General features: G+C 47.8%; 2 protein-coding genes across 2 annotated transcripts in view; one reads left to right on the top strand and one right to left on the bottom strand.

Annotated features, from left to right (window-relative positions):
* Positions 1 to 9,998, bottom strand: part of LOC308578182 (uncharacterized protein) — a gene marked incomplete at its 5' end in the record, with an annotated part of 42,406 nt that extends 32,408 nt beyond the window's left edge. Inside the window, one exon of the mRNA XM_081178437.1 lies at positions 9,810 to 9,998. Within this exon, the coding sequence (XP_081034563.1) occupies positions 9,810 to 9,998 (189 nt within the window). The remainder of the gene's footprint in view (positions 1 to 9,809) is intronic.
* A 6,116-nt stretch (positions 9,999 to 16,114) lies between these two features.
* LOC308577852 (uncharacterized protein) overlaps positions 16,115 to 27,359 on the top strand; it is a gene marked incomplete at its 5' end in the record, with an annotated part of 52,263 nt that continues 41,018 nt past the window's right edge. The window contains one exon of the mRNA XM_081178251.1: positions 16,115 to 16,309. Coding sequence (XP_081034377.1) covers positions 16,115 to 16,309 — 195 coding nt within the window. The remainder of the gene's footprint in view (positions 16,310 to 27,359) is intronic.

Below are 27,359 nucleotides of genomic sequence, written 5' to 3'. Positions count from 1 at the left end.
GTTAAGGAGCTTCTATGCTGGAAGCGCTTCCGAAAACAACCACTGTCGGAATCTGCAAGTGACTAGGGCAGACATGTCTGAGGAGCTCTGTCACACACAGAGGTTTGTGGAGTTGCACAAACTCTGAGGGACCACGATTTTACGCACAAGCAGCTAATCATCCCATCACAGCATTCCGACAGTCTTTGTAAGCTGCCTGTGCAGGAGAAGGCATCATGAGCGACCCAGCCGGAACCGGAGAGGCAGGAGTTGGAGCGGGTCCAAGCTTGGAAGAAAGGTACCGAGCGTTGGAAATCCAACTGGCGCTGCAGACGGCGAGGCTTGAGGAGAGAAGGGCTCAGGATGCAGACAAGAAGGGGAGAGCCACCCAGTTCACCAGAAAGGTACCAGGATTGGGGCAGAAGTTTGGGGGGGACCCCAAGGACTACCATGCCTTTAGAACAGAGATGCAATATGCCCTCAATGTGCAGTTTGATGAATTCCCTGACGAGGAATCGCGAGTGGCTTTTGTGATTGGGCATCTTGAAAAAGGGGCGAGGGACTGGGTTAGACCCCTGATGGCAACGCACAATGACGTCCTAAAGGACACCAAGAAGTTCTTTCATGCAATGGATCTCATGTTTTCCAGCGATATTGAGGAGGGAGTGGTGCGCAGACAGCTAATGGCTTGCAAGCACGGAAGCCGATCTGTCCGTGAGTACTGGACTGAGTTCACCATGCTGGTTCACAGATTGGGGTGGGACTTATCGGCGGCACCCATTCAAATGCTATTTGAAGAAGGCCTTGCTTCGGCTGTGAAAGACGAACTTTCCCGGGGTCCTAGGGCGGATTCTATGGATCAGCTGACTAAATCTGCGCTGACCATAGGAGCGCGCCAGGAGGCGAGAGCTTTGGAGAGGCGGGAAGGGAAGGGGGAACGCTGGAAGGAGTTCCGCATTCCTGACATTCCAGAGACAACTTTCCCGCCGGCAGAGCCGATGGAAATCGGAACAGCGCGCGCGCGCGCAGTTTCAAAGCCCAGTGAGGGGGGAAAGAAGGAGGGAAAAGGCGCCCGGAAATGCTATCTCTGCCAACAGCCAGGTCACTTTGCCAGAGTCTGCCCCCAGAGGAAGGAATGGCAAGGGATGGTGGGAGCTGTTGAGGGAAGAGAGGAGGGAAAACCGGAGCAGGTAAAAGCCAACGCCTGGTTGCCACAGTCGGGGCACAGCAGCCAGGCCAAAGAGCAGTGAAAGTGCCCATGCCAGAAGCTCCTCAACCTGCCCTAGTGATTGAAGTGTCGCTAGAGCTGCAAAATGGACACCCCCTAAAGATAAAGGCACTGTTGGACTCAGGCAGCTCCTGCAATTTTATGAGCAAAGAGTTTGCAGCTGAACACCAGATACAGACTATCCCTTTAAGCAACCCCCTGCAGGTGACCACGATCGATGGCAGGGAGTTGTTGGGAGGAGAAGTCAGCTTGCAGACCGTCCCAATGATAATGAAGGTGGCAAGGCACACAGAACTGATAGCGTTTAATGTGGCCACCTTGGGAGGAGCTCCTATTATTTTGGGGATGAGCTGGCTAGCGTTACATGATCCGCTGGTGGGCTGGCATCAGAGAGTGGTTTCCTTTGGTTCAGCACATTGCTTAGAACACTGCAAAGGGGGAAAGGGTTCAGCAGGGGCCCAAGCCACCCTAGCAGGGACGGAAGTAACGGAGAAAGTGAAGGTACCACGACAATACGCAGATCTCAGCGACGTGTTCAGCGAGAAGGAAGCTGACCAACTACCCCCGCATAGGCCCTTTGACTGTCAAATCAATTTACTCCCTGGGGCACAGCTTCCTGTAGGCAAGTTGTATGCCATGTCAGACAGAGAAATGCAGGAGCTAAGAGAGTTCATTGACAAGAACCTGAAGAGAGGCTTCATCAGAGAGTCCAAAGCAGTGGGGGGTAGCCCAGTGTTTTTTGTGGATAAAAAAACCACGGACAAGCCGAGACTTGTATGTGACTTCAGGGCATTAAACGCAGTGTCAGAACCCTTGGCTTTCCCTATGCCCAGGATTGACGACATTTTGACCAGGGTGCGGAAGGGAAAGATTTTTACAAAGCTGGACCTAAGGGGGGCGTACAACCTGATACGTATAAGGAAAGGGAATGAATGGAAAACCACCATGTTCACCCCTTTGGGGGCATTTGAATATCTCGTGATGCCATTTGGCTTACAAGCAGGCTCGGCGTGCTTCCAATCGTTTATGAACCACGTACTGGGGCCTTTGCTTTACAAGAATTGTGTGGCCTTCCTAGATGACGTGTTGGTGTATTCTGAGAATGAGGAGCAGCATGTGAGAGACGTCAGAGAAGTGTTGAGCAGGCTGCAAGCCAACCGGCTGTGGGTGAAACTGGAGAAGTGTCAGTTTCATACCAAGGAGGTGGAATTCCTGGGGTACCGCCTGTCAGACAAGGGATTGGCCATGGATCCCGGCAAGGTCCAGGCAGTGCTGGAATGGAAAACACCCAAAACCAAGAAGGATGTGCAGAGGTTCCTAGGGTTTGGGAACTTTTATCGTAAGTTCATCCGAAACTTTGCACACCTGACGGCGCCCATTACAGACTGTCTCAGCAGTAAGAAGAAATTTGTTTGGACTGAGGAGGCGGAGCGAGCGTTTGAGGAACTGAAAAGGGCCTTCGCCTCTGAAGGACAACTTCTGCATGTGGATTTACAAAAAAAGCTGAGAGTCGAAACAGACGCATCAGACAGAGCCATAGGGGCGGTGCTTCTTCTGCAGCCAGGGAAGGAGGAGTCAGAGTGGAGACCGTGTGCCTTTTTTTCGCGAAAGCTGAACAAATCCGAGAGGAACTACACGGTGTACGACCGAGAACTTCTTGCTATTCATGAGGCTTTCCGGAGATGGAGGCACCTGCTAATTGGTGCACAACATAAGGTGCAAGTGTGCACTGACCATAAGAACCTAGAGTATTGGAGAACGGCGCGAGTGCTCAACCAACGGCAGTTGAGATGGGCCCAGGAGTTCTCCAAATTTAACTTTGAGATTTGTTACGTGCCAGGCCCAGAGAACGTTAGGGCGGACGCTCTCTCACGCAAACCTGAATATTTGGAGGGGGAGGGAGCACCCGAAGAAAGACATGTCATTCCAGAGGACCGCTGGGTGTGTGGGGCGGCATTGGTGGGGCAAAGGGAACTGGTAGAGGGAACGGTGCATGATGAATACGCCCAGGAGAAACTCAGGGGTCTCAGGAGGGAGGGAGACAAACCCGGGGGTTTTGAGGAGAGAAACGGGGCGTTGTATTACAAGGGAGCGTTATATATACCTGAAGGAGAGTTGAGGGAGAAGGTACTCAAGCAACTGCACGATAGCCCCACAGCAGGGCATTTTGGGCAACACAAAACCATGTGGCTGGTTACCAGGGAATTTTGGTGGCCCAAGGTCAGGGAAGATGTGCGGGAGTATGTGAGAGGGTGTGACCAATGCCAGCGAGCCAAGGGGGAGAGGCGGGCACCGGCAGGGTTATTAGAACCACTACCCACACCTGAAAGACCATGGGAAGCAGTGGCAATAGATTTCATGACTGATCTGCCAAAGTCCAGAGGGAAAACAGCCATCATGGTTGTGGTAGACCTGTTAACCAAAATGGCCCACTTTATAGCCTGCTCACATGCTGTCACGGCAGAAGAAACCGCTAAATTGTTTGTAGAAAATGTGTTTAGGTTGCATGGCGCCCCCTTGAGGGTGGTTTCAGACCGAGGGAAACAATTTACTTCCAGGTTCTGGAGGAAGCTCATGAGCTTACTGCATGTAGAGGTCAATTTTTCGACTGCCCGGCATCCTGAAACCAACGGGCAGGCGGAAAGAGCCAATGGCATCCTCCAGCAATATTTGAGGTGTTATGTGAATGACAGAGAGAATGATTGGGTGGAGAAGCTGGCGTTGGCAGAATTTGCCTACAACAATGCGGAGAACGTGTCCACGGGGATGAGCCCCTTTTTGGCTAATTACGGGTGCCATCCCCGGGCTTTCCCAGGGGGGGAAGGGGAGAACTGGAGCGTTCCAGCTGCCGAACAGTTCGTAGAAGAAATGGAAGCGATCCATCGCCAGCTCCAACTTAACTTAGACAGGGCCAAGGAGAAATATAAGAGGCAGGCAGACAAAAACAGAAGAGAAGGTGAAACCTTTAGGGTGGGGGACCAGGTGTGGCTGTCAACCCAAGGGTTACCATTCAAAGGGGGTTGTAAGAAGTTAAGACCCAAAAGACTGGGCCCATTTGAAGTCACGCAACAGGTCAACCCAGTGGCTTTCAGACTCCGGTTACCGAACCACATGAAGCTGCACCCAGTTTTCCACAGGTCGTTGCTGTCACCGTATAAAGGGGACAGAGAAGGGAGGGTCACTCGGGGACCAGCAATGGAGGAAAGGGAACACAGCTACCATGTAGCGGAGATTCTCGATTCCAGGTGGAAGGGAAATCAAGTAGAGTATTTGGTAACGTGGGAAGGGGAACCGGAGTCGGAAAACACCTGGGTCATGGCAGAGGATGTCAATGACGAGGTTTTAATAGAAACTTTTCATCAGAGGTTCCCACGTAAACCTCAGCCAGTGGCGAGGTTCCGGAGGGAATACTTTGCCACCACCGACGAAGAAGAAGAGTTGGAGGGGTTCACAGATTCCGAGGAGGAGGAGGATTCAGCGAGCCGGAACGGCGACCGATGGAGGGAAATGTTCGAGACGTCTGAAGATGAAGAGGATTCTTTTCGGGGTTTTACCTCCTCACCGCCCAGAGGAGAGGGAATGGGCGGGGGTGAAGGGGGTCCTGGAGGGGAGGTGGATGTCAGGGAACTGCCATCGGAGGAACAGGTGGGGAGAGGGCTCACGGAGGCTGGGAGGGACTCAGCAGCGGAAGCAGGGACCAGCAGGGGGAGAGATGGGTCTCTGGAGGAAGGTCTCACGAATGCTGAGAGAGACGCAGCAGCTAAAGCAGGAACTAGCAGGGAAAGGGGAGGATCTCTGAGGGAAAGCGAGCAAGAGGGAGGGCTCAGGGACACGTCCAGCGAGAACAGTGGGGAGGTGTCAGAAGCTCCCATAGGGAGACCCATTCCTCGCCGGAAGCTGTCACGTCGTGAGTCCAGAAGACGTGTTTCCGTTAAGGAGCTTCTATGCTGGAAGCGCTTCCGAAAACAACCACTGTCGGAATCTGCAAGTGACTAGGGCAGACATGTCTGAGGAGCTCTGTCACACACAGAGGTTTGTGGAGTTGCACAAACTCTGAGGGACCACGATTTTACGCACAAGCAGCTAATCATCCCATCACAGTTCCTTATTTACTGAAGCCTTTAATTGGTCCCAACAGAGTAGTAATATCAGCTATTTACTCCAAAGAGAGTTATGGCTGCTTTGTGGCGAAAAAGCATACAAAGCCATTCCTCGAAACCTCACAGGCACATGTACATTGGGTCTCGTGGTTCCGTTGTTGTATAAGGTTGATAAGTTACCATCTTCTCTTAGACTACGAAATCGTCGGGAGGTAAATTCACCCATAAATCAATATATCGGTACCCAGGTCTCTCGGGCCTTGCTGCCCTCGGTGGGTGCAGCAATGAACTATAGGGACCTCCATCGTCTAGCAAATTGGACTGAAGGATTATTCAATGATACCATAAAAGCTTTGAAGGAACTCAACCAGGAGGTGTCTGCAATGAGAGAAGTGGTTTTACAGAATCGTTATACTTTGGATGTGATTTTAGCTTCAAAAGGAGGAGTTTGTGCGCTTGTTCATTCTCACTGTTGCATGTTTATTCCTGATAATAATGTCAGCATATCTGCGACAATCGACCATATGGAAACCATGGTAGCCCACAATCCGTTTGCCCCCCCTCCTTCCGTTGATCCATGGGCATGGTTATATTCTTGGCTTCCGGATGGAAGTTGGCTTCGACATTTATTGATTTTAGTGATCATTATAGTAGTTATTTGCATTATTTTGTGTTGCTGTATACAATGTATTCCTTCTTTAATTTCTGTATGTACTGCATGGTTCTCCAGTCCGCGGCCCGCTTCCGGTCTCACAAGAGTCGCCTATCGCGCTCGATATAACCGTATTGGTACTGACATATATGACTCTGATTAAATAAATAAAGAAAGAGGGCATGTGGGAGCCAGGAAGTCATGGAAAAGGCTTGTAGTGCCACCTGGTGCCTTGCTGACCTCGGTGACCAGCACTCTGAGCTTACAATGTATTAGAATGTATTGACCCTATAAGGAGTTAGGTTCCCCCCTCTGGGCACTGTAACCCTATATGGTTTGTGGGTGGGTTAAAGCTTGACCGGATGAGGTAACGTGAGACATTGGAATGCTGCCATGCGGCTGGAGAGAACAAAGGATAATAAAATCGGAGGAGAGAGAGGAAGGAGCTTTTTTGCCCTCCGTCCATGGAGACATTTGCCTTTGTGTGTGTTTTTTCTTTGCCTTGCACCCCAAAATGACGGCTGGTTTCCGTCAACTGGTTCCCACATTTAATATAAACCCGGCCACCTTGCCAAATTCCATCTCCACATTTAAACTCTTTAAAGGATCTTCTATCGTTATTACCAGGTCATCAGCAAAGGCTTTAACTTTATATTCGTTTTGACCTACTGTCACCCCTTTTATTAATTCATTTCGTCTAATTGCACTCAAGAGGACTTCCAGAACCATTCTGAATAACAGTGGCGAGAGAGGACAACCCTGTCTTATACCCTTCCATATCTTCACTTCTTCTGTTATTACATTATTCACAATCAATTTAGCTCTTTGCTCTGTATAAATCGCCCTTATTCCATTATAGAAATCGTTCCCCACCTCCATAAATTCTAAATTTTTTAACACAAATTCCCATGATATACAGTGGTGCCTCGCAAGACGAATGCCTCGCAAGACGGAAAACCCGCTAGACGAAAGGGTTTTCCGTTTTGGAGGCGCTTCGCAAAACGAATTTCCCTATGGGCTTCCTTCGCAAGACGAAAGCCCATAGGGAAATCTCCGGGACAGCGGGGAAGCGCAGCGCGTCTTCCCCACTGTCCTCGGACCTCCTCCGAAGGCTGGTGGTGGTGTGGAGACCTCCTCCCGCCGCCAGCCTTCGGAAGGCTGCTCTGAAGCCTGGGGGTGGGGTGGAGAAACCTCCTCCCGCCGCCAGGCTTCGGAAGGATGCTCCGAAGCCTGGCGGCGGGAGGAGGTCTCTCCGCCCCACCGCCAGCCTTCAGAAGGCTGCTCCGAAGCCTGGCGGCGGGAGGAGGTCTCTCCGCCCCACCGCCAGCCTTCGGAAGGCTGCTCCGAAGCCTGGCGGTGGGGCGGAGAGACCTCCTCCCGCCGCCAGGCTTCGGAAGGCTCTCCGAAGGCTGGCGGTGGGGCGGAGAGACCTTCTCCCCGCGCCAGCCTTCGGGTGGCTGTCCTGAAGACTTGCGGTGGGAGGAGGGTTTTCCTTCCCACCGCCAACATTCAGAATGCTGTTCTGAATGTTGGCGGTGGGGAGGAAAAACCCTCCTCCCACCGCAAGCCCCGGGAACAGAGGAGAAGCGCTGCGCCCCTTCCCCTCTGTTCCCGTATCTGCCCTGAAGGCTTGCGGTGGGGAGAAAAGCCCTTCTCCGCACCGCCAGCCTTGAAAGCGGTTTCCATAGGAACGCATTAATTGATTTTCAATGCATTCCTATGGGAAACGGTGCTTCGCAAGACGAAAAACTCGCAAGAAGAAAAAACTTGCGGAATGAATTAATTTCGTCTTGCGAGGCACCACTGTATTATCAAATGCCTTCTCCGCATCTACAAACATTAGTATAGCTTGTTTCTCATTCCTAGCAGACAGATATTCCAAAACATTTATTATATTTCTCACATTATGTTTCATCTGCCTGCCTGGAAGAAACCCTGCTTGATCATCGTGAATAAATTCTCTCAATACCTTTTTTAATCTTTTTGCTAATATTCCAGCAAAAATCTTATAGTCTGTGTTTAACAATGAGATCGTGTGTTAAATCAGAATCTTGCTTGGGAATAAGTATGATGAAGGCTTCTTTCCAAGTTTCCAGAATATCTTTTTCCTTCAAAATATTATTCATAACTTCTTTCAGTGGTACCGTCAGGGTGTGCCTCAATTCTTTGTAATAACTGGCTGTAAATCCATCTGGTCCTGGAGCCTTTCCTTTTTTCAATTCTTTTATGACCTCTATTATTTCCTCATTCTCAATTGGGGCATTCAGTCTGTCTTTCTTTTCTGTCGGGATCTTTTGCACCTTTTTTTCTTTTAAATATCTTTCTATTCTCTTCAAATTGTTCTTTTCTCTGTTGCTGTACAAATGATTATAAAAGTCCAAGAATCCTTTTCTAATGCCTTTCGGGTTCTCAATCTCTTCTCCATCCACAATAATTTTGTTGATTATGTTTTGTTCCTTTCTTTTCTTAATTTGCCACGCGAGCCATTTACCTGACTTATTGGCATTGTCCATAAAATATTCCATCAACTTCTTTTGCGCCTCTTGTATGATTTTTTGATCACCCAAGAGGTAATCGTTAATTCTCCATCTAAATGATCTTTCTTCATAACCTTTAATTTCCAATTTTATTGGACTGTGGTCTGAAATTACTCTTGGCTGAATTTCAATTTGCCGAATTCTTGGAGTTAGTTCATTCGAGACCCAAATTTGATCTATTCTTGACATTGACTGATTTGGTTCCGAATAAAATGTAAACTGTTTCTCCAGTGGATGTCTAAGTCTCCAAACATCAATTAGATTACAGTTTTTCGTCGTTGAAAAGAAAGTCTTGGGTAGTTTTCCTTCTTTGCTAACCTGAAATTGTTCTTAACCTGAACTTTAGCTAATGGGGCCTCCTGCTGCCATTGAGCCGCCAGAGCACGATTTCTGTTCTCATCCTGAAGCAAAGTTCTTAACCTGAAGCACGATTTCTGGGTTAGCGGAGTGTATAACCTGAAGTCTATGTAAAACAAGGTACCACTGTATATATTTAAAAATTGCATCCAATTTTGACAGTGTTATTACAAACCACTTCATTCAGCCCTGCAACATCTTGCGAAGCAGCGATATACTAATATGCATCTGTTATTATGTGACATTGGTCAAGGCTTTCTGGGAAATAATATATGATGAGTTTAAAGAAAATGTTTGAAAATACATTTGTCAAAAAAGCCAGAAGCCTTCTCACTAGGTATAAGACTTCTTATGTCTGCAACGACGGCAGCAAGAATGCAACTAGCCCAATGGGGCTTAAATTGGATTGTTATGAATGAAAAAAATTAGTAAAAAAATATTTCAAAAGAGAATGCTACTTGCCCAATTAATGGGGCTTAGATCAGGTTATTCATGAAAGAAATGATAAAAAAATATTTTAAAGAAGAGAGAATGCTACTAGCCCAATTAATGTGGCTTATATTTGATTGTTATTAATGAAAAAATTAATAAAAAATAATTTAAAAAGAGAATGCCACTAGCCCAATTAATGGGGCTCATATGGGATTGTTATTAATGAAAAAATTAATGAAAAAATAATTTACAAAGAGAATGCCACTTGCCCAATTAATAGGGCTTAAATCAGATTGCTATGAATGAAAATAATAAATTCTTTAAAAGAAGAAGAGAGAACGCTACTAACCCAATTAATGGGGCTTCTATTGGATTGTGATTAATGAAAAATTAATAAAACATTATTTAACAGAAGAAGAGAGAACGCTACTAGCCCAATTAATGGGGCTTATATTGGATTGTTATCATTATCATTATTTTTCCAGGCCTTCCCATCTAGAGCCCAGAAACTCTGTAACAGTTACCTTCTCAAAGTGATGAATCGCCAGCCAGATTTCCCCTTGCGCATTGAACACACAGCCGAGGTTACTCCATGCCACAGCAAAGTTGGGTTGGGTCTCGATGGCTTTCAGGTAGCAGGCCTTGGGAGGGTCGAGAGGTAGGTAGGTACAGGGGGAAGGGGGTATTTGCACAAAAGAAAAGCAAGAGAAAAGTCCCAGTTAGTATCCCTCCTCTGACAGGCCAAAAGTGATCCTGCGGTAGAGGCTCGCTCGCTGGCGCCAAAACTAGCGTGCTGGCGGGTGATGCTGCGCCAGCGCAAACCAGGACCCGAGTGCAAATCCACCATTGTCAGTTATGCTGACCCTTCGATATATAGCAATTCTTTCCTAGCAAGCAATTCCTTGGCCAAGGCCAGGACAGTTGCTTTCACACTCGCAATCGGCTTCCAATACGCCGCCGTTTGGATTGCAACAGTTTGGATTGTGACACAGTTTGGATAGCATCCTGGCTGAGGTCAGATGATCTTAGGGCCAGTCTCTCCCAAATATTCTCCAGTTGTCAAAATGACAGCAGGGCCTTGGTTCTCAAACGCCGAAAACCTGGAAGGAAGCTTCAAATTCTTCTTTTACAGCAGCCTTTCTCAACCTTGGGTCCCCAGATGTTGTTGGACTACAACTCCCATAATTCCTAGCCAGCATGACCTGTGGTCAGGGATGATGGGAGTTGTAGTTCAAGAACATCTGGGGACCCAAGGTTGAGAAAGGCTGTTTTACAGGAAGGCTCAACTTTTACTGGCATCCTCTTCACACGGACAAGAGGAGGTTTCATTTCGGGAGCCACAAAATCCCTGCTACTCAAACGCCGAAAACCCAGAAGGAAGGGTTAATCCTTCTTTTACAGAAAGGTTCATATGGACAATAGGGCAGTTTATGAAAAAGAAATTTTGGAAAATGTCTGCTGCAGAGATCTTATCTTACTACACTACGGATTATATAGCTATCTCTGAAATTTCATGCATTATCAGTTAATATCTTGACCCTACTCCACTGAAAAGCATTGGGTGTTCAGTAGGGCGGTTCAAAAAAAACTTTTTTTAAAAAAAATGCCTTCTCCAAAGGTGCTACACCAGGGACCCTCCTTCATGAAAATAGCCATTTTCCTATATCGTGAAGGCTGAAATGTCAATTCAGTGGAGCTGGGTCAAGATATTAACTAATATGCATGAAATTTCAGATATAGCTATATACTGTAATCCCTAGCGTAGTATGAAAATACCTTTGGAAAAGGCATTTTCAAAAAAAAAAGTTAATATGAACCGCCCTAATGGATAGGCGCAGGTTTCCTTTTGGGAGTCACAAAATCCCTGCTACTCAAACACCTTGGTTCCGAAACGCCAAAACCCCGGAAGGAAGCGTTCCTGTTTCTGGAGCTTCTTGGAAGCCAGATGTCTGACGCAGCTGTCGGCGATTGTTTCTGGGGCGCCTGCACCAATCAGAAGCTGCGCCTTGGTTTCCAAACATTTTGGAAGTCCAACAGGCTTCCGGAATGGATTAAGTTTGGCGCTTTGGTTTTTGCAATTAATTTTGTGCTTTTGTTATTTCTTGTATAGTACAGTACATTATCGCTTTCATTTTATGGATCAATGGTCTTGTTAGATAGCAGAATTCGTGTTCAATGGCTGTTTTTGTAAAAGTCTGGAACGGACGAATCCATTTTGCATTCCTTTCCATGGGAAAGCACGCCTTGGTTTTGGAACGCTTTTGAAACGGACTTCCAGAGCGAATGAAGTTTGAGAACCGTGGTAACCGGTCGTTAAAAACTTCCCTAAAGGTTCAGCCTTGCCGGCATCCTTGGTTTTGGAACGGATTCCGTTTCAGAACCAAGGGACTACTGTAAGTAGAAATTACATTAGAAGATCCAGAATACCCCATGAAAGACACGGTCTCTCTTTTTAAAGAGCAGAAACTTGGCTCTCCAACCCTGAACTCACCTGTGCAGGACGCACATCTGAATGTTACTTTCACAACCTCAAATGACAGCTTTGCACAAAGGTCCCGGTCCCTGCAATGCGAGCGCGAGAAGTCGCCAGCGCCCCCTAACAGCACGCCGCTCGCGCCCTCGCTGCCAACTGCCGCGCTTTGCCGCAACGCCCCTGGGTGCTATGAGTGGCCAACCAGACTGATTCATCTGCCGGACAGGCCCATGCAGAAACTCAGGGGGGTGGGGAGTCTTAAATTTGTGCCAGAAACCTCAATGCATTGCAACCCAATTTTGCTGAGAGGCCTAGAGGAGCCGCCCACATGGAGATGAATCGTCTAGTCCACCATTCACAAGGGCCCCATCACACGCCGTGCGCATTTCTGCTGCGCCGCCCTTGCGCTACCGCAGGACCACAGCGCGTCATCGGCAGAGCAGAACGCTGCAATCCAAACAAAGAAGGAAAAAGGATAAAAAATGAACCACCGGGAAGAGTTAGATACTTTTAACTAAGTCCTTTCCCAATTATCTCTTTTAAATCTTAAGGTACTTTTTTTACGTTTATTTCTCGGAAAGAAACGTGGCTAGGACTATCAATTGCTCTCTAACGTTACTCGCTTGTACAGAAAATACTTAAGCAGTTTCCGAAGCCACAAGACAGAAGATTCAGGCATGGAGCAAATGGTTTTTGTCGTGGCAGTTACAAACCCGTTACCATATTTCTCGTGTGAGTTTTCGGTGCGTTCCTTCCTGGAAGAGGAGGAGGAGGAGAGTTTCTGCTTTAGATCCAGCCCTCGAGCTCCCTCTCCTTACGCATGGAAAAGGTTTCCCCCACCTGAAACCTTTGTTTCTTTCTTTGGCCATCAGTGCATTTGCAAGACCAAACCAGCACAATCTTTACCACCTGAATTGAAATTCAATTGTTGCGGGAGTTTCGGAGCCTTTCTTCCAGTTTGCTGTTGCCCCCCATTAACCCCTTTCCCTTCTGCATGCCCCCCCCCGATACAGACCAACCGCCCCCCACCCCTCCACCCCCCGTGTTAAGACATACCCAGAGATTTTCTATTGCTTTGTTGGAACTTTTTACTAATGATCTTGTTTTATTTTCTCTCTCGTTTTTGGTTTTCCACCACTGATATTACATTTAGAAGGTTTCAGGTGGGGGAAACTTTTTCCATGCGTAAGGAGAGGGAGCTCGAGGGCTGGATCTAAAGCAGAAACTCTCCTCCTCCTCCTCTTCCAGGAAGGAACGCAAGACAGAAGATTCAGGCATGGAGCAAATGGTTTTTGTCGTGGCAGTTACAAACCCGTTACCATATTTCTCATGTGAGTTTTCGGTGCGTTCCTTCCTGGAAGAGGAGGAGGAGGAGAGTTTCTGCTTTAGATCCAGCCCTCGAGCTCCCACTCCTTACGCATGGAAAAGGTTTCCCCCACCTGAAACCTTTGTTTCTTTCTTTGGCCATCAGTGCATTTGCAAGACCAAACCAGCACAATCTTTACCACCTGAATTGAAATTCAATTGTTGCGGGAGTTTCGGAGCCTTTCTTCCAGTTTGCTGTTGCCCCCCATTAACCCCTTTCCCTTCTGCATGCCCCCCCCCGATACAGACCAACCGCCCCCCACCCCTCCACCCCCCGTGTTAAGACATACCCAGAGATTTTCTATTGCTTTGTTGGAACTTTTTACTAATGATCTTGTTTTATTTTCTCTCTCGTTTTTGGTTTTCCACCACTGATATTACATTTAGAAGGTTTCAGGTGGGGGAAACTTTTTCCATGCGTAAGGAGAGGGAGCTCGAGGGCTGGATCTAAAGCAGAAACTCTCCTCCTCCTCCTCTTCCAGGAAGGAACGCACCGAAAACTCACATGAGAAATATGGTAACGGGTTTGTAACTGCCACGACAAAAACCATTTGCTCCATGCCTGAATCTTCTGTCTTGTGGCTTCGGAAACTGCTTAAGTATTTTCTGTACAAGCGAGTAACGTTAGAGAGCAATTGATAGTCCTAGCCACGTTTCTTTCCGAGAAATAAACGTAAAAAAAGTACCTTAAGATTTAAAAGAGATAATTGGGAAAGGACTTAGTTAAAAGTATCTAACTCTTCCCGGTGGTTCATTTTTTATCCTTTTTCCTTCTTTGTTTGGATTGCAGCGTTCTGCTCTGCCGATGACGCGCTGTGGTCCTGCGGTAGCGCAAGGGCGGTGCAGCGGAAATGCGCACGGCGTGTGATGGGGCCCTTGTGAATGGTGGACTAGACGATTCATCTCCATGTGGGCGGCTCCTCTAGGCCTCTCAGCAAAATTGGGTTGCAATGCATTGAGGTTTCTGGCACAAATTTAAGACTCCCCACCCCCCTGAGTTTCTGCATGGGCCTGTCCGGCAGATGAATCAGTCTGGTTGGCCACTCATAGCACCCAGGGGCGTTGCGGCAAAGCGCGGCAGTTGGCAGCGAGGGCGCGAGCGGCGTGCTGTTAGGGGGCGCTGGCGACTTCTCGCGCTCGCATTGCAGGGACCGGGACCTTTGTGCAAAGCTGTCATTTGAGGTTGTGAAAGTAACATTCAGATGTGCGTCCTGCACAGGTGAGTTCAGGGTTGGAGAGCCAAGTTTCTGCTCTTTAAAAAGAGAGACCGTGTCTTTCATGGGGTATTCTGGATCTTCTAATGTAATTTCTACTTACAGTAGTCCCTTGGTTCTGAAACGGAATCCGTTCCAAAACCAAGGATGCCGGCAAGGCTGAACCTTTAGGGAAGTTTTTAACGACCGGTTACCACGGTTCTCAAACTTCATTCGCTCTGGAAGTCCGTTTCAAAAGCGTTCCAAAACCAAGGCGTGCTTTCCCATGGAAAGGAATGCAAAATGGATTCATCCGTTCCAGACTTTTACAAAAACAGCCATTGAACACGAATTCTGCTATCTAACAAGACCATTGATCCATAAAATGAAAGCGATAATGTACTGTACTATACAAGAAATAACAAAAGCACAAAATTAATTGCAAAAACCAAAGCGCCAAACTTAATCCATTCCGGAAGCCTGTTGGACTTCCAAAATGTTTGGAAACCAAGGCGCAGCTTCTGATTGGTGCAGGCGCCCCAGAAACAATCGCCGACAGCTGCGTCAGACATCTGGCTTCCAAGAAGCTCCAGAAACAGGAACGCTTCCTTCCGGGGTTTTGGCGTTTCGGAACCAAGGTGTTTGAGTAGCAGGGATTTTGTGACTCCCAAAAGGAAACCTGCGCCTATCCATTAGGGCGGTTCATATTAACTTTTTTTTTTGAAAATGCCTTTTCCAAAGGTATTTTCATACTACGCTAGGGATTACAGTATATAGCTATATCTGAAATTTCATGCATATTAGTTAATATCTTGACCCAGCTCCACTGAATTGACATTTCAGCCTTCACGATATAGGAAAACGGCTATTTTCATGAAGGAGGGTCCCTGGTGTAGCACCTTTGGAGAAGGCATTTTTTTTAAAAAAAGTTTTTTTTGAACCGCCCTACTGAACACCCAATGCTTTTCAGTGGAGTAGGGTCAAGATATTAACTGATAATGCATTAAATTTCAGAGATAGCTATATAATCCGTAGTGTAGTAAGATAAGATCTCTGCAGCAGACATTTTCCAAAATTTCTTTTTCATAAACTGCCCTATTGTCCATATGAACCTTTCTGTAAAAGAAGGATTAACCCTTCCTTCTGGGTTTTCGGCGTTTGAGTAGCAGGGATTTTGTGGCTCCCGAAATGAAACCTCCTCTTGTCCGTGTGAAGAGGATGCCAGTAAAAGTTGAGCCTTCCTGTAAAACAGCCTTTCTCAACCTTGGGTCCCCAGATGTTCTTGAACTACAACTCCCATCATCCCTGACCACAGGTCATGCTGGCTAGGAATTATGGGAGTTGTAGTCCAACAACATCTGGGGACCCAAGGTTGAGAAAGGCTGCTGTAAAAGAAGAATTTGAAGCTTCCTTCCAGGTTTTCGGCGTTTGAGAACCAAGGCCCTGCTGTCATTTTGACAACTGGAGAATATTTGGGAGAGACTGGCCCTAAGATCATCTGACCTCAGCCAGGATGCTATCCAAACTGTGTCACAATCCAAACTGTTGCAATCCAAACGGCAGCGTATTGGAAGCCGATTGCGAGTGTGAAAGCAACTGTCCTGGCCTTGGCCAAGGAATTGCTTGCTAGGAAAGAATTGCTATATATCGAAGGGTCAGCATAACTGACAATGGTGGATTTGCACTCGGGTCCTGGTTTGCGCTGGCGCAGCATCACCCGCCAGCACGCTAGTTTTGGCGCCAGCGAGCGAGCCTCTACCGCAGGATCACTTTTGGCCGGTCAGAGGAGGGATACTAACTGGGACTTTTCTCTTGCTTTTCTTTTGTGCAAATACCCCCTTCCCCCTGTACCTACCTACCTCTCGACCCTCCCAAGGCCTGCTACCTGAAAGCCATCGAGACCCAACCCAACTTTGCTGTGGCATGGAGTAACCTCGGCTGTGTGTTCAATGCGCAAGGGGAAATCTGGCTGGCGATTCATCACTTTGAGAAGGTAACTGTTACAGAGTTTCTGGGCTCTAGATGGGAAGGCCTGGAAAAATAATGATAATGATAACAATCCAATATAAGCCCCATTAATTGGGCTAGTAGCGTTCTCTCTTCTTCTGTTAAATAATGTTTTATTAATTTTTCATTAATCACAATCCAATAGAAGCCCCATTAATTGGGTTAGTAGCGTTCTCTCTTCTTCTTTTAAAGAATTTATTATTTTCATTCATAGCAATCTGATTTAAGCCCTATTAATTGGGCAAGTGGCATTCTCTTTGTAAATTATTTTTTCATTAATTTTTTCATTAATAACAATCCCATATGAGCCCCATTAATTGGGCTAGTGGCATTCTCTTTTTAAATTATTTTTTATTAATTTTTTCATTAATAACAATCAAATATAAGCCACATTAATTGGGCTAGTAGCATTCTCTCTTCTTTAAAATATTTTTTTATCATTTCTTTCATGAATAACCTGATCTAAGCCCCATTAATTGGGCAAGTAGCATTCTCTTTTGAAATATTTTTTTACTAATTTTTTTCATTCATAACAATCCAATTTAAGCCCCATTGGGCTAGTTGCATTCTTGCTGCCGTCGTTGCAGACATAAGAAGTCTTATACCTAGTGAGAAGGCTTCTGGCTTTTTTGACAAATGTATTTTCAAACATTTTCTTTAAACTCATCATATATTATTTCCCAGAAAGCCTTGACCAATGTCACATAATAACAGATGCATATTAGTATATCGCTGCTTCGCAAGATGTTGCAGGGCTGAATGAAGTGGTTTGTAATAACACTGTCAAAATTGGATGCAATTTTTAAATATATACAGTGGTACCTTGTTTTACATAGACTTCAGGTTATACACTCCGCTAACCCAGAAATCGTGCTTCAGGTTAAGAACTTTGCTTCAGGATGAGAACAGAAATCGTGCTCTGGCGGCTCAATGGCAGCAGGAGGCCCCATTAGCTAAAGTTCAGGTTAAGAACAATTTCAGGTTAGCAAAGAAGGAAAACTACCCAAGACTTTCTTTTCAACGACGAAAAACTGTAATCTAATTGATGTTTGGAGACTTAGACATCCACTGGAGAAACAGTTTACATTTTATTCGGAACCAAATCAGTCAATGTCAAGAATAGATCAAATTTGGGTCTCGAATGAACTAACTCCAAGAATTCGGCAAATTGAAATTCAGCCAAGAGTAATTTCAGACCACAGTCCAATAAAATTGGAAATTAAAGGTTATGAAGAAAGATCATTTAGATGGAGAATTAACGATTACCTCTTGGGTGATCAAAAAATCATACAAGAGGCGCAAAAGAAGTTGATGGAATATTTTATGGACAATGCCAATAAGTCAGGTAAATGGCTCGCGTGGCAAATTAAGAAAAGAAAGGAACAAAACATAATCAACAAAATTATTGTGGATGGAGAAGAGATTGAGAACCCGAAAGGCATTAGAAAAGGATTCTTGGACTTTTATAATCATTTGTACAGCAACAGAGAAAAGAACAATTTGAAGAGAATAGAAAGATATTTAAAAGAAAAAAAGGTGCAAAAGATCCCGACAGAAAAGAAAGACAGACTGAATGCCCCAATTGAGAATGAGGAAATAATAGAGGTCATAAAAGAATTGAAAAAAGGAAAGGCTCCAGGACCAGATGGATTTACAGCCAGTTATTACAAAGAATTGAGGCACACCCTGACGGTACCACTGAAAGAAGTTATGAATAATATTTTGAAGGAAAAAGATATTCTGGAAACTTGGAAAGAAGCCTTCATCATACTTATTCCCAAGCAAGATTCTGATTTAACACACGATCTGATTGTTAAACACAGACTATAAGATTTTTGCTGGAATATTAGCAAAAAGATTAAAAAAGGTATTGAGAGAATTTATTCACGATGATCAAGCAGGGTTTCTTCCAGGCAGGCAGATGAAACATAATGTGAGAAATATAATAAATGTTTTGGAATATCTGTCTGCTAGGAATGAGAAACAAGCTATACTAATGTTTGTAGATGCGGAGAAGGCATTTGATAATACAGTGGTGCCTCGCAAGACGAAATTAATTCATTCCGCAAGTTTTTTCTTCTTGCGAGTTTTTCGTCTTGCGAAGCACCGTTTCCCATAGGAATGCATTGAAAATCAATTAATGCGTTCCTATGGAAACCGCTTTCAAGGCTGGCGGTGCGGAGAAGGGCTTTTCTCCCCACCGCAAGCCTTCAGGGCAGATACGGGAACAGAGGGGAAGGGGCGCAGCGCTTCTCCTCTGTTCCCGGGGCTTGCGGTGGGAGGAGGGTTTTTCCTCCCCACCGCCAACATTCAGAACAGCATTCTGAATGTTGGCGGTGGGAAGGAAAACCCTCCTCCCACCGCAAGTCTTCAGGACAGCCACCCGAAGGCTGGCGCGGGGAGAAGGTCTCTCCGCCCCACCGCCAGCCTTCGGAGAGCCTTCCGAAGCCTGGCGGCGGGAGGAGGTCTCTCCGCCCCACCGCCAGGCTTCGGAGCAGCCTTCCGAAGGCTGGCGGTGGGGCGGAGAGACCTCCTCCCGCCGCCAGGCTTCGGAGCAGCCTTCTGAAGGCTGGCGGTGGGGCGGAGAGACCTCCTCCCGCCGCCAGGCTTCGGAGCATCCTTCCGAAGCCTGGCGGCGGGAGGAGGTTTCTCCACCCCACCCCCAGGCTTCAGAGCAGCCTTCCGAAGGCTGGCGGCGGGAGGAGGTCTCCACACCACCACCAGCCTTCGGAGGAGGTCCGAGGACAGTGGGGAAGACGCGCTGCGCTTCCCCGCTGTCCCGGAGATTTCCCTATGGGCTTTCGTCTTGCGAAGGAAGCCTATAGGGAAATTCGTTTTGCGAAGCGCCTCCAAAACGGAAAACCCTTTCGTCTAGCGGGTTTTCCGTCTTGCGAGGCATTCATCTTGCGAGGCACCACTGTATATCATGGGAATTTGTGTTAAAAAATTTAGAATTTATGGAGGTGGGGAACGATTTCTATAATGGAATAAGGGCGATTTATACAGAGCAAAGAGCTAAATTGATTGTGAATAATGTAATAACAGAAGAAGTGAAGATATGGAAGGGTATAAGACAGGGTTGTCCTCTCTCGCCACTGTTATTCAGAATGGTTCTGGAAGTCCTCTTGAGTGCAATTAGACGAAATGAATTAATAAAAGGGGTGACAGTAGGTCAAAACGAATATAAAGTTAAAGCCTTTGCTGATGACCTGGTAATAACGATAGAAGATCCTTTAAAGAGTTTAAATGTGGAGATGGAATTTGGCAAGGTGGCCGGGTTTATATTAAATGTGGGAACCAGTTGACGGAAACCAGCCGTCATTTTGGGGTGCAAGGCAAAGAAAAAACACACACAAAGGCAAATGTCTCCATGGACGGAGGGCAAAAAAGCTCCTTCCTCTCTCTCCTCCGATTTTATTATCCTTTGTTCTCTCCAGCCGCATGGCAGCATTCCAATGTCTCACGTTACCTCATCCAGTCAAGCTTTAACCCACCCACAAACCATATAGGGTTACAGTGCCCAGAGGGGGGAACCTAACTCCTTATAGGGTCAATACATTCTAATACATTGTAAGCTCAGAGTGCTGGTCACCGAGGTCAGCAAGGCACCAGGTGGCACTACAAGCCTTTTCCATGACTTCCTGGCTCCCACATGCCCTCTTTCTTTATTTATTTAATCAGAGTCATATATGTCAGTACCAATACGGTTATATCGAGCGCGATAGGCGACTCTTGTGAGACCGGAAGCGGGCCGCGGACTGGAGAACCATGCAGTACATACAGAAATTAAAGAAGGAATACATTGTATACAGCAACACAAAATAATGCAAATAACTACTATAATGATCACTAAAATCAATAAATGTCGAAGCCAACTTCCATCCGGAAGCCAAGAATATAACCATGCCCATGGATCAACGGAAGGAGGGGGGGCAAACGGATTGTGGGCTACCATGGTTTCCATATGGTCGATTGTCGCAGATATGCTGACATTATTATCAGGAATAAACATGCAACAGTGAGAATGAACAAGCGCACAAACTCCTCCTTTTGAAGCTAAAATCACATCCAAAGTATAACGATTCTGTAAAACCACTTCTCTCATTGCAGACACCTCCTGGTTGAGTTCCTTCAAAGCTTTTATGGTATCATTGAATAATCCTTCAGTCCAATTTGCTAGACGATGGAGGTCCCTATAGTTCATTGCTGCACCCACCGAAGGCAGCAAGGCCCGAGAGACCTGGGTACCGATATATTGATTTATGGGTGAATTTACCTCCCGACGATTTCGTAGTCTAAGAGAAGATGGTAACTTATCAACCTTATACAACAACGGAACCACGAGACCCAATGTACATGTGCCTGTGAGGTTTCGAGGAATGGCTTTGTATGCTTTTTCGCCACAAAGCAGCCATAACTCTCTTTTGAGTAAATAGCTGATATTACTACTCTGTTGGGACCAATTAAAGGCTTCAGTAAATAAGGAACTGTGATGGGATGATTAGCTGCTTGTGCGTAAAATCGTGGTCCCTCAGAGTTTGTGCAACTCCACAAACCTCTGTGTGTGACAGAGCTCCTCAGACATGTCTGCCCTAGTCACTTGCAGATTCCGACAGTGGTTGTTTTCGGAAGCGCTTCCAGCATAGAAGCTCCTTAACGGAAACACGTCTTCTGGACTCACGACGTGACAGCTTCCGGCGAGGAATGGGTCTCCCTATGGGAGCTTCTGACACCTCCCCACTGTTCTCGCTGGACGTGTCCCTGAGCCCTCCCTCTTGCTCGCTTTCCCTCAGAGATCCTCCCCTTTCCCTGCTAGTTCCTGCTTTAGCTGCTGCGTCTCTCTCAGCATTCGTGAGACCTTCCTCCAGAGACCCATCTCTCCCCCTGCTGGTCCCTGCTTCCGCTGCTGAGTCCCTCCCAGCCTCCGTGAGCCCTCTCCCCACCTGTTCCTCCGATGGCAGTTCCCTGACATCCACCTCCCCTCCAGGACCCCCTTCACCCCCGCCCATTCCCTCTCCTCTGGGCGGTGAGGAGGTAAAACCCCGAAAAGAATCCTCTTCATCTTCAGACGTCTCGAACATTTCCCTCCATCGGTCGCCGTTCCGGCTCGCTGAATCCTCCTCCTCCTCGGAATCTGTGAACCCCTCCAACTCTTCTTCTTCGTCGGTGGTGGCAAAGTATTCCCTCCGGAACCTCGCCACTGGCTGAGGTTTATGTGGGAACCTCTGATGAAAAGTTTCTATTAAAACCTCGTCATTGACATCCTCTGCCATGACCCAGGTGTTTTCCGACTCCGGTTCCCCTTCCCACGTTACCAAATACTCTACTTGATTTCCCTTCCACCTGGAATCGAGAATCTCCGCTACATGGTAGCTGTGTTCCCTTTCCTCCATTGCTGGTCCCCGAGTGACCCTCCCTTCTCTGTCCCCTTTATACGGTGACAGCAACGACCTGTGGAAAACTGGGTGCAGCTTCATGTGGTTCGGTAACCGGAGTCTGAAAGCCACTGGGTTGACCTGTTGCGTGACTTCAAATGGGCCCAGTCTTTTGGGTCTTAACTTCTTACAACCCCCTTTGAATGGTAACCCTTGGGTTGACAGCCACACCTGGTCCCCCACCCTAAAGGTTTCACCTTCTCTTCTGTTTTTGTCTGCCTGCCTCTTATATTTCTCCTTGGCCCTGTCTAAGTTAAGTTGGAGCTGGCGATGGATCGCTTCCATTTCTTCTACGAACTGTTCGGCAGCTGGAACGCTCCAGTTCTCCCCTTCCCCCCCTGGGAAAGCCCGGGGATGGCACCCGTAATTAGCCAAAAAGGGGCTCATCCCCGTGGACACGTTCTCCGCATTGTTGTAGGCAAATTCTGCCAACGCCAGCTTCTCCACCCAATCATTCTCTCTGTCATTCACATAACACCTCAAATATTGCTGGAGGATGCCATTGGCTCTTTCCGCCTGCCCGTTGGTTTCAGGATGCCGGGCAGTCGAAAAATTGACCTCTACATGCAGTAAGCTCATGAGCTTCCTCCAGAACCTGGAAGTAAATTGTTTCCCTCGGTCTGAAACCACCCTCAAGGGGGCGCCATGCAACCTAAACACATTTTCTACAAACAATTTAGCGGTTTCTTCTGCCGTGACAGCATGTGAGCAGGCTATAAAGTGGGCCATTTTGGTTAACAGGTCTACCACAACCATGATGGCTGTTTTCCCTCTGGACTTTGGCAGATCAGTCATGAAATCTATTGCCACTGCTTCCCATGGTCTTTCAGGTGTGGGTAGTGGTTCTAATAACCCTGCCGGTGCCCGCCTCTCCCCCTTGGCTCGCTGGCATTGGTCACACCCTCTCACATACTCCCGCACATCTTCCCTGACCTTGGGCCACCAAAATTCCCTGGTAACCAGCCACATGGTTTTGTGTTGCCCAAAATGCCCTGCTGTGGGGCTATCGTGCAGTTGCTTGAGTACCTTCTCCCTCAACTCTCCTTCAGGTATATATAACGCTCCCTTGTAATACAACGCCCCGTTTCTCTCCTCAAAACCCCCGGGTTTGTCTCCCTCCCTCCTGAGACCCCTGAGTTTCTCCTGGGCGTATTCATCATGCACCGTTCCCTCTACCAGTTCCCTTTGCCCCACCAATGCCGCCCCACACACCCAGCGGTCCTCTGGAATGACATGTCTTTCTTCGGGTGCTCCCTCCCCCTCCAAATATTCAGGTTTGCGTGAGAGAGCGTCCGCCCTAACGTTCTCTGGGCCTGGCACGTAACAAATCTCAAAGTTAAATTTGGAGAACTCCTGGGCCCATCTCAACTGCCGTTGGTTGAGCACTCGCGCCGTTCTCCAATACTCTAGGTTCTTATGGTCAGTGCACACTTGCACCTTATGTTGTGCACCAATTAGCAGGTGCCTCCATCTCCGGAAAGCCTCATGAATAGCAAGAAGTTCTCGGTCGTACACCGTGTAGTTCCTCTCGGATTTGTTCAGCTTTCGCGAAAAAAAGGCACACGGTCTCCACTCTGACTCCTCCTTCCCTGGCTGCAGAAGAAGCACCGCCCCTATGGCTCTGTCTGATGCGTCTGTTTCGACTCTCAGCTTTTTTTGTAAATCCACATGCAGAAGTTGTCCTTCAGAGGCGAAGGCCCTTTTCAGTTCCTCAAACGCTCGCTCCGCCTCCTCAGTCCAAACAAATTTCTTCTTACTGCTGAGACAGTCCGTAATGGGCGCCGTCAGGTGTGCAAAGTTTCGGATGAACTTACGATAAAAGTTCCCAAACCCTAGGAACCTCTGCACATCCTTCTTGGTTTTGGGTGTTTTCCATTCCAGCACTGCCTGGACCTTGCCGGGATCCATGGCCAATCCCTTGTCTGACAGGCGGTACCCCAGGAATTCCACCTCCTTGGTATGAAACTGACACTTCTCCAGTTTCACCCACAGCCTGTTGGCTTGCAGCCTGCTCAACACTTCTCTGACGTCTCTCACATGCTGCTCCTCATTCTCAGAATACACCAACACGTCATCTAGGAAGGCCACACAATTCTTGTAAAGCAAAGGCCCCAGTACGTGGTTCATAAACGATTGGAAGCACGCCGAGCCTGCTTGTAAGCCAAATGGCATCACGAGATATTCAAATGCCCCCAAAGGGGTGAACATGGTGGTTTTCCATTCATTCCCTTTCCTTATACGTATCAGGTTGTACGCCCCCCTTAGGTCCAGCTTTGTAAAAATCTTTCCCTTCCGCACCCTGGTCAAAATGTCGTCAATCCTGGGCATAGGGAAAGCCAAGGGTTCTGACACTGCGTTTAATGCCCTGAAGTCACATACAAGTCTCGGCTTGTCCGTGGTTTTTTTATCCACAAAAAACACTGGGCTACCCCCCACTGCTTTGGACTCTCTGATGAAGCCTCTCTTCAGGTTCTTGTCAATGAACTCTCTTAGCTCCTGCATTTCTCTGTCTGACATGGCATACAACTTGCCTACAGGAAGCTGTGCCCCAGGGAGTAAATTGATTTGACAGTCAAAGGGCCTATGCGGGGGTAGTTGGTCAGCTTCCTTCTCGCTGAACACGTCGCTGAGATCTGCGTATTGTCGTGGTACCTTCACTTTCTCCGTTACTTCCGTCCCTGCTAGGGTGGCTTGGGCCCCTGCTGAACCCTTTCCCCCTTTGCAGTTCTAAGCAATGTGCTGAACCAAAGGAAACCACTCTCTGATGCCAGCCCACCAGCGGATCATGTAACGCTAGCCAGCTCATCCCCAAAATAATAGGAGCTCCTCCCAAGGTGGCCACATTAAACGCTATCAGTTCTGTGTGCCTTGCCACCTTCATTATCATTGGGACGGTCTGCAAGCTGACTTCTCCTCCCAACAACTCCCTGCCATCGATCGTGGTCACCTGCAGGGGGTTGCTTAAAGGGATAGTCTGTATCTGGTGTTCAGCTGCAAACTCTTTGCTCATAAAATTGCAGGAGCTGCCTGAGTCCAACAGCGCCTTTATCTTTAGGGGGTGTCCATTTTGCAGCTCTAGCGACACTTCAATCACTAGGGCAGGTTGAGGAGCTTCTGGCATGGGCACTTTCACTGCTCTTTGGCCTGGCTGCTGTGCCCCGACTGTGGCAACCAGGCGTTGGCTTTTACCTGCTCCGGTTTTCCCTCCTCTCTTCCCTCAACAGCTCCCACCATCCCTTGCCATTCCTTCCTCTGGGGGCAGACTCTGGCAAAGTGACCTGGCTGTTGGCAGAGATAGCATTTCCGGGCGCCTTTTCCCTCCTTCTTTCCCCCCTCACTGGGCTTTGAAACTGCGCGCGCGCGCGCTGTTCCGATTTCCATCGGCTCTGCCGGCGGGAAAGTTGTCTCTGGAATGTCAGGAATGCGGAACTCCTTCCAGCGTTCCCCCTTCCCTTCCCGCCTCTCCAAAGCTCTCGCCTCCTGGCGCGCTCCTATGGTCAGCGCAGATTTAGTCAGCTGATCCATAGAATCCGCCCTAGGACCCCGGGAAAGTTCGTCTTTCACAGCCGAAGCAAGGCCTTCTTCAAATAGCATTTGAATGGGTGCCGCCGATAAGTCCCACCCCAATCTGTGAACCAGCATGGTGAACTCAGTCCAGTACTCACGGACAGATCGGCTTCCGTGCTTGCAAGCCATTAGCTGTCTGCGCACCACTCCCTCCTCAATATCGCTGGAAAACATGAGATCCATTGCACGAAAGAACTTCTTGGTGTCCTTTAGGACGTCATTGTGCGTTGCCATCAGGGGTCTAACCCAGTCCCTCGCCCCTTTTTCAAGATGCCCAATCACAAAAGCCACTCGCGATTCCTCGTCAGGGAATTCATCAAACTGCACATTGAGGGCATATTGCATCTCTGTTCTAAAGGCATGGTAGTCCTTGGGGTCCCCCCCAAACTTCTGCCCCAATCCTGGTACCTTTCTGGTGAACTGGGTGGCTCTCCCCTTCTTGTCTGCATCCTGAGCCCTTCTCTCCTCAAGCCTCGCCGTCTGCAGCGCCAGTTGGATTTCCAACGCTCGGTACCTTTCTTCCAAGCTTGGACCCGCTCCAACTCCTGCCTCTCCGGTTCCGGCTGGGTCGCTCATGATGCCTTCTCCTGCACAGGCAGCTTACAAAGACTGTCGGAATGCTGTGATGGGATGATTAGCTGCTTGTGCGTAAAATCGTGGTCCCTCAGAGTTTGTGCAACTCCACAAACCTCTGTGTGTGACAGAGCTCCTCAGACATGTCTGCCCTAGTCACTTGCAGATTCCGACAGTGGTTGTTTTCGGAAGCGCTTCCAGCATAGAAGCTCCTTAACAGAAACACGTCTTCTGGACTCACGACGTGACAGCTTCCGGCGAGGAATGGGTCTCCCTATGGGAGCTTCTGACACCTCCCCACTGTTCTCGCTGGACGTGTCCCTGAGCCCTCCCTCTTGCTCGCTTTCCCTCAGAGATCCTCCCCTTTCCCTGCTAGTTCCTGCTTTAGCTGCTGCGTCTCTCTCAGCATTCGTGAGACCTTCCTCCAGAGACCCATCTCTCCCCCTGCTGGTCCCTGCTTCCGCTGCTGAGTCCCTCCCAGCCTCCGTGAGCCCTCTCCCCACCTGTTCCTCCGATGGCAGTTCCCTGACAGGAACTGATATGAAATTGCTCATCTGTGGCATTTGCTAAGCCAGGGATAGAAGAATTCAGACTCCAATTTGCATGGTAGGTTTCTTTCCTAGTTTTTAGCCATGCACTGGTATCGCTTCTAAAGCACTGACATTGGTCACTGTATGTTCCTGTAAGAGAACAAGTGCTATTAAACATGAATTTCAATGTATATTGACAGTTTGGATATATGCCCCATGATTCTTTCCCCTCTTTAATTTGAAAACAAATGGGGGCAGGCTCATGGAGGGTCAATTGTACTGGAGGCCAAAAAGTTTGCTTAGGGGATATAATATTAGTAAATTGAAAAGATCCATTGACAGGCACGCCATGAAGCATTATGCCTGAAGGACTGGCAAAGGGCGGCATGTGCATACATAACCAACATTTAGAAGCATGCAATAAACTGGTAAACTTAATCATATCTTGTACAAAAATATTATTCCTCCATATCTTATGATAATTTTCTCCCCTAAAAGTCTTATTCAACAATGCTGTTCTTATAGTTCGAGAGTGGCTGAGCCGTGGATACTGCCAGCCAGAGTAGGATTCAGGCGACAGCTGCTTGCCAGCCGATAAGGTGAAATATGGTGGCTGCAACTGGATTGTGTCGTCTGCTTCTCTTCCTTGTATAATGATGCAGCAAAAGATGGCAAGGCAAATGGTTAGGAAGGCACTTCTGTAGTTGAAGGGACTCGCCATGGCCGCACGCATCGAGCTGGAACCCACAAAGGCTTGTCCTCGACGTCCACTGCCACGTACCCTCGTCCCCACGTGATCAGCGGAACAGGTCCATGCCACGTGGGATCAGGCAAGCGTCGGTACACCACCAAGGGGCGGGGGAGTGCCTCCTCCTTCCTAAAATGCAATTCCGCGGGAGTATGGGTCCTATTATGTGGATATAAAAGATGG

The sequence above is a fragment of the Podarcis bocagei genome (assembly GCF_964188305.1).
Source record: "Podarcis bocagei genome assembly, chromosome: W".
Classification (NCBI taxonomy): Eukaryota; Metazoa; Chordata; class Lepidosauria; order Squamata; family Lacertidae; genus Podarcis; species Podarcis bocagei.
Note: the sequence above shows the minus strand (reverse complement) of the source record. Positions and strands in the feature narration are given on the sequence as shown.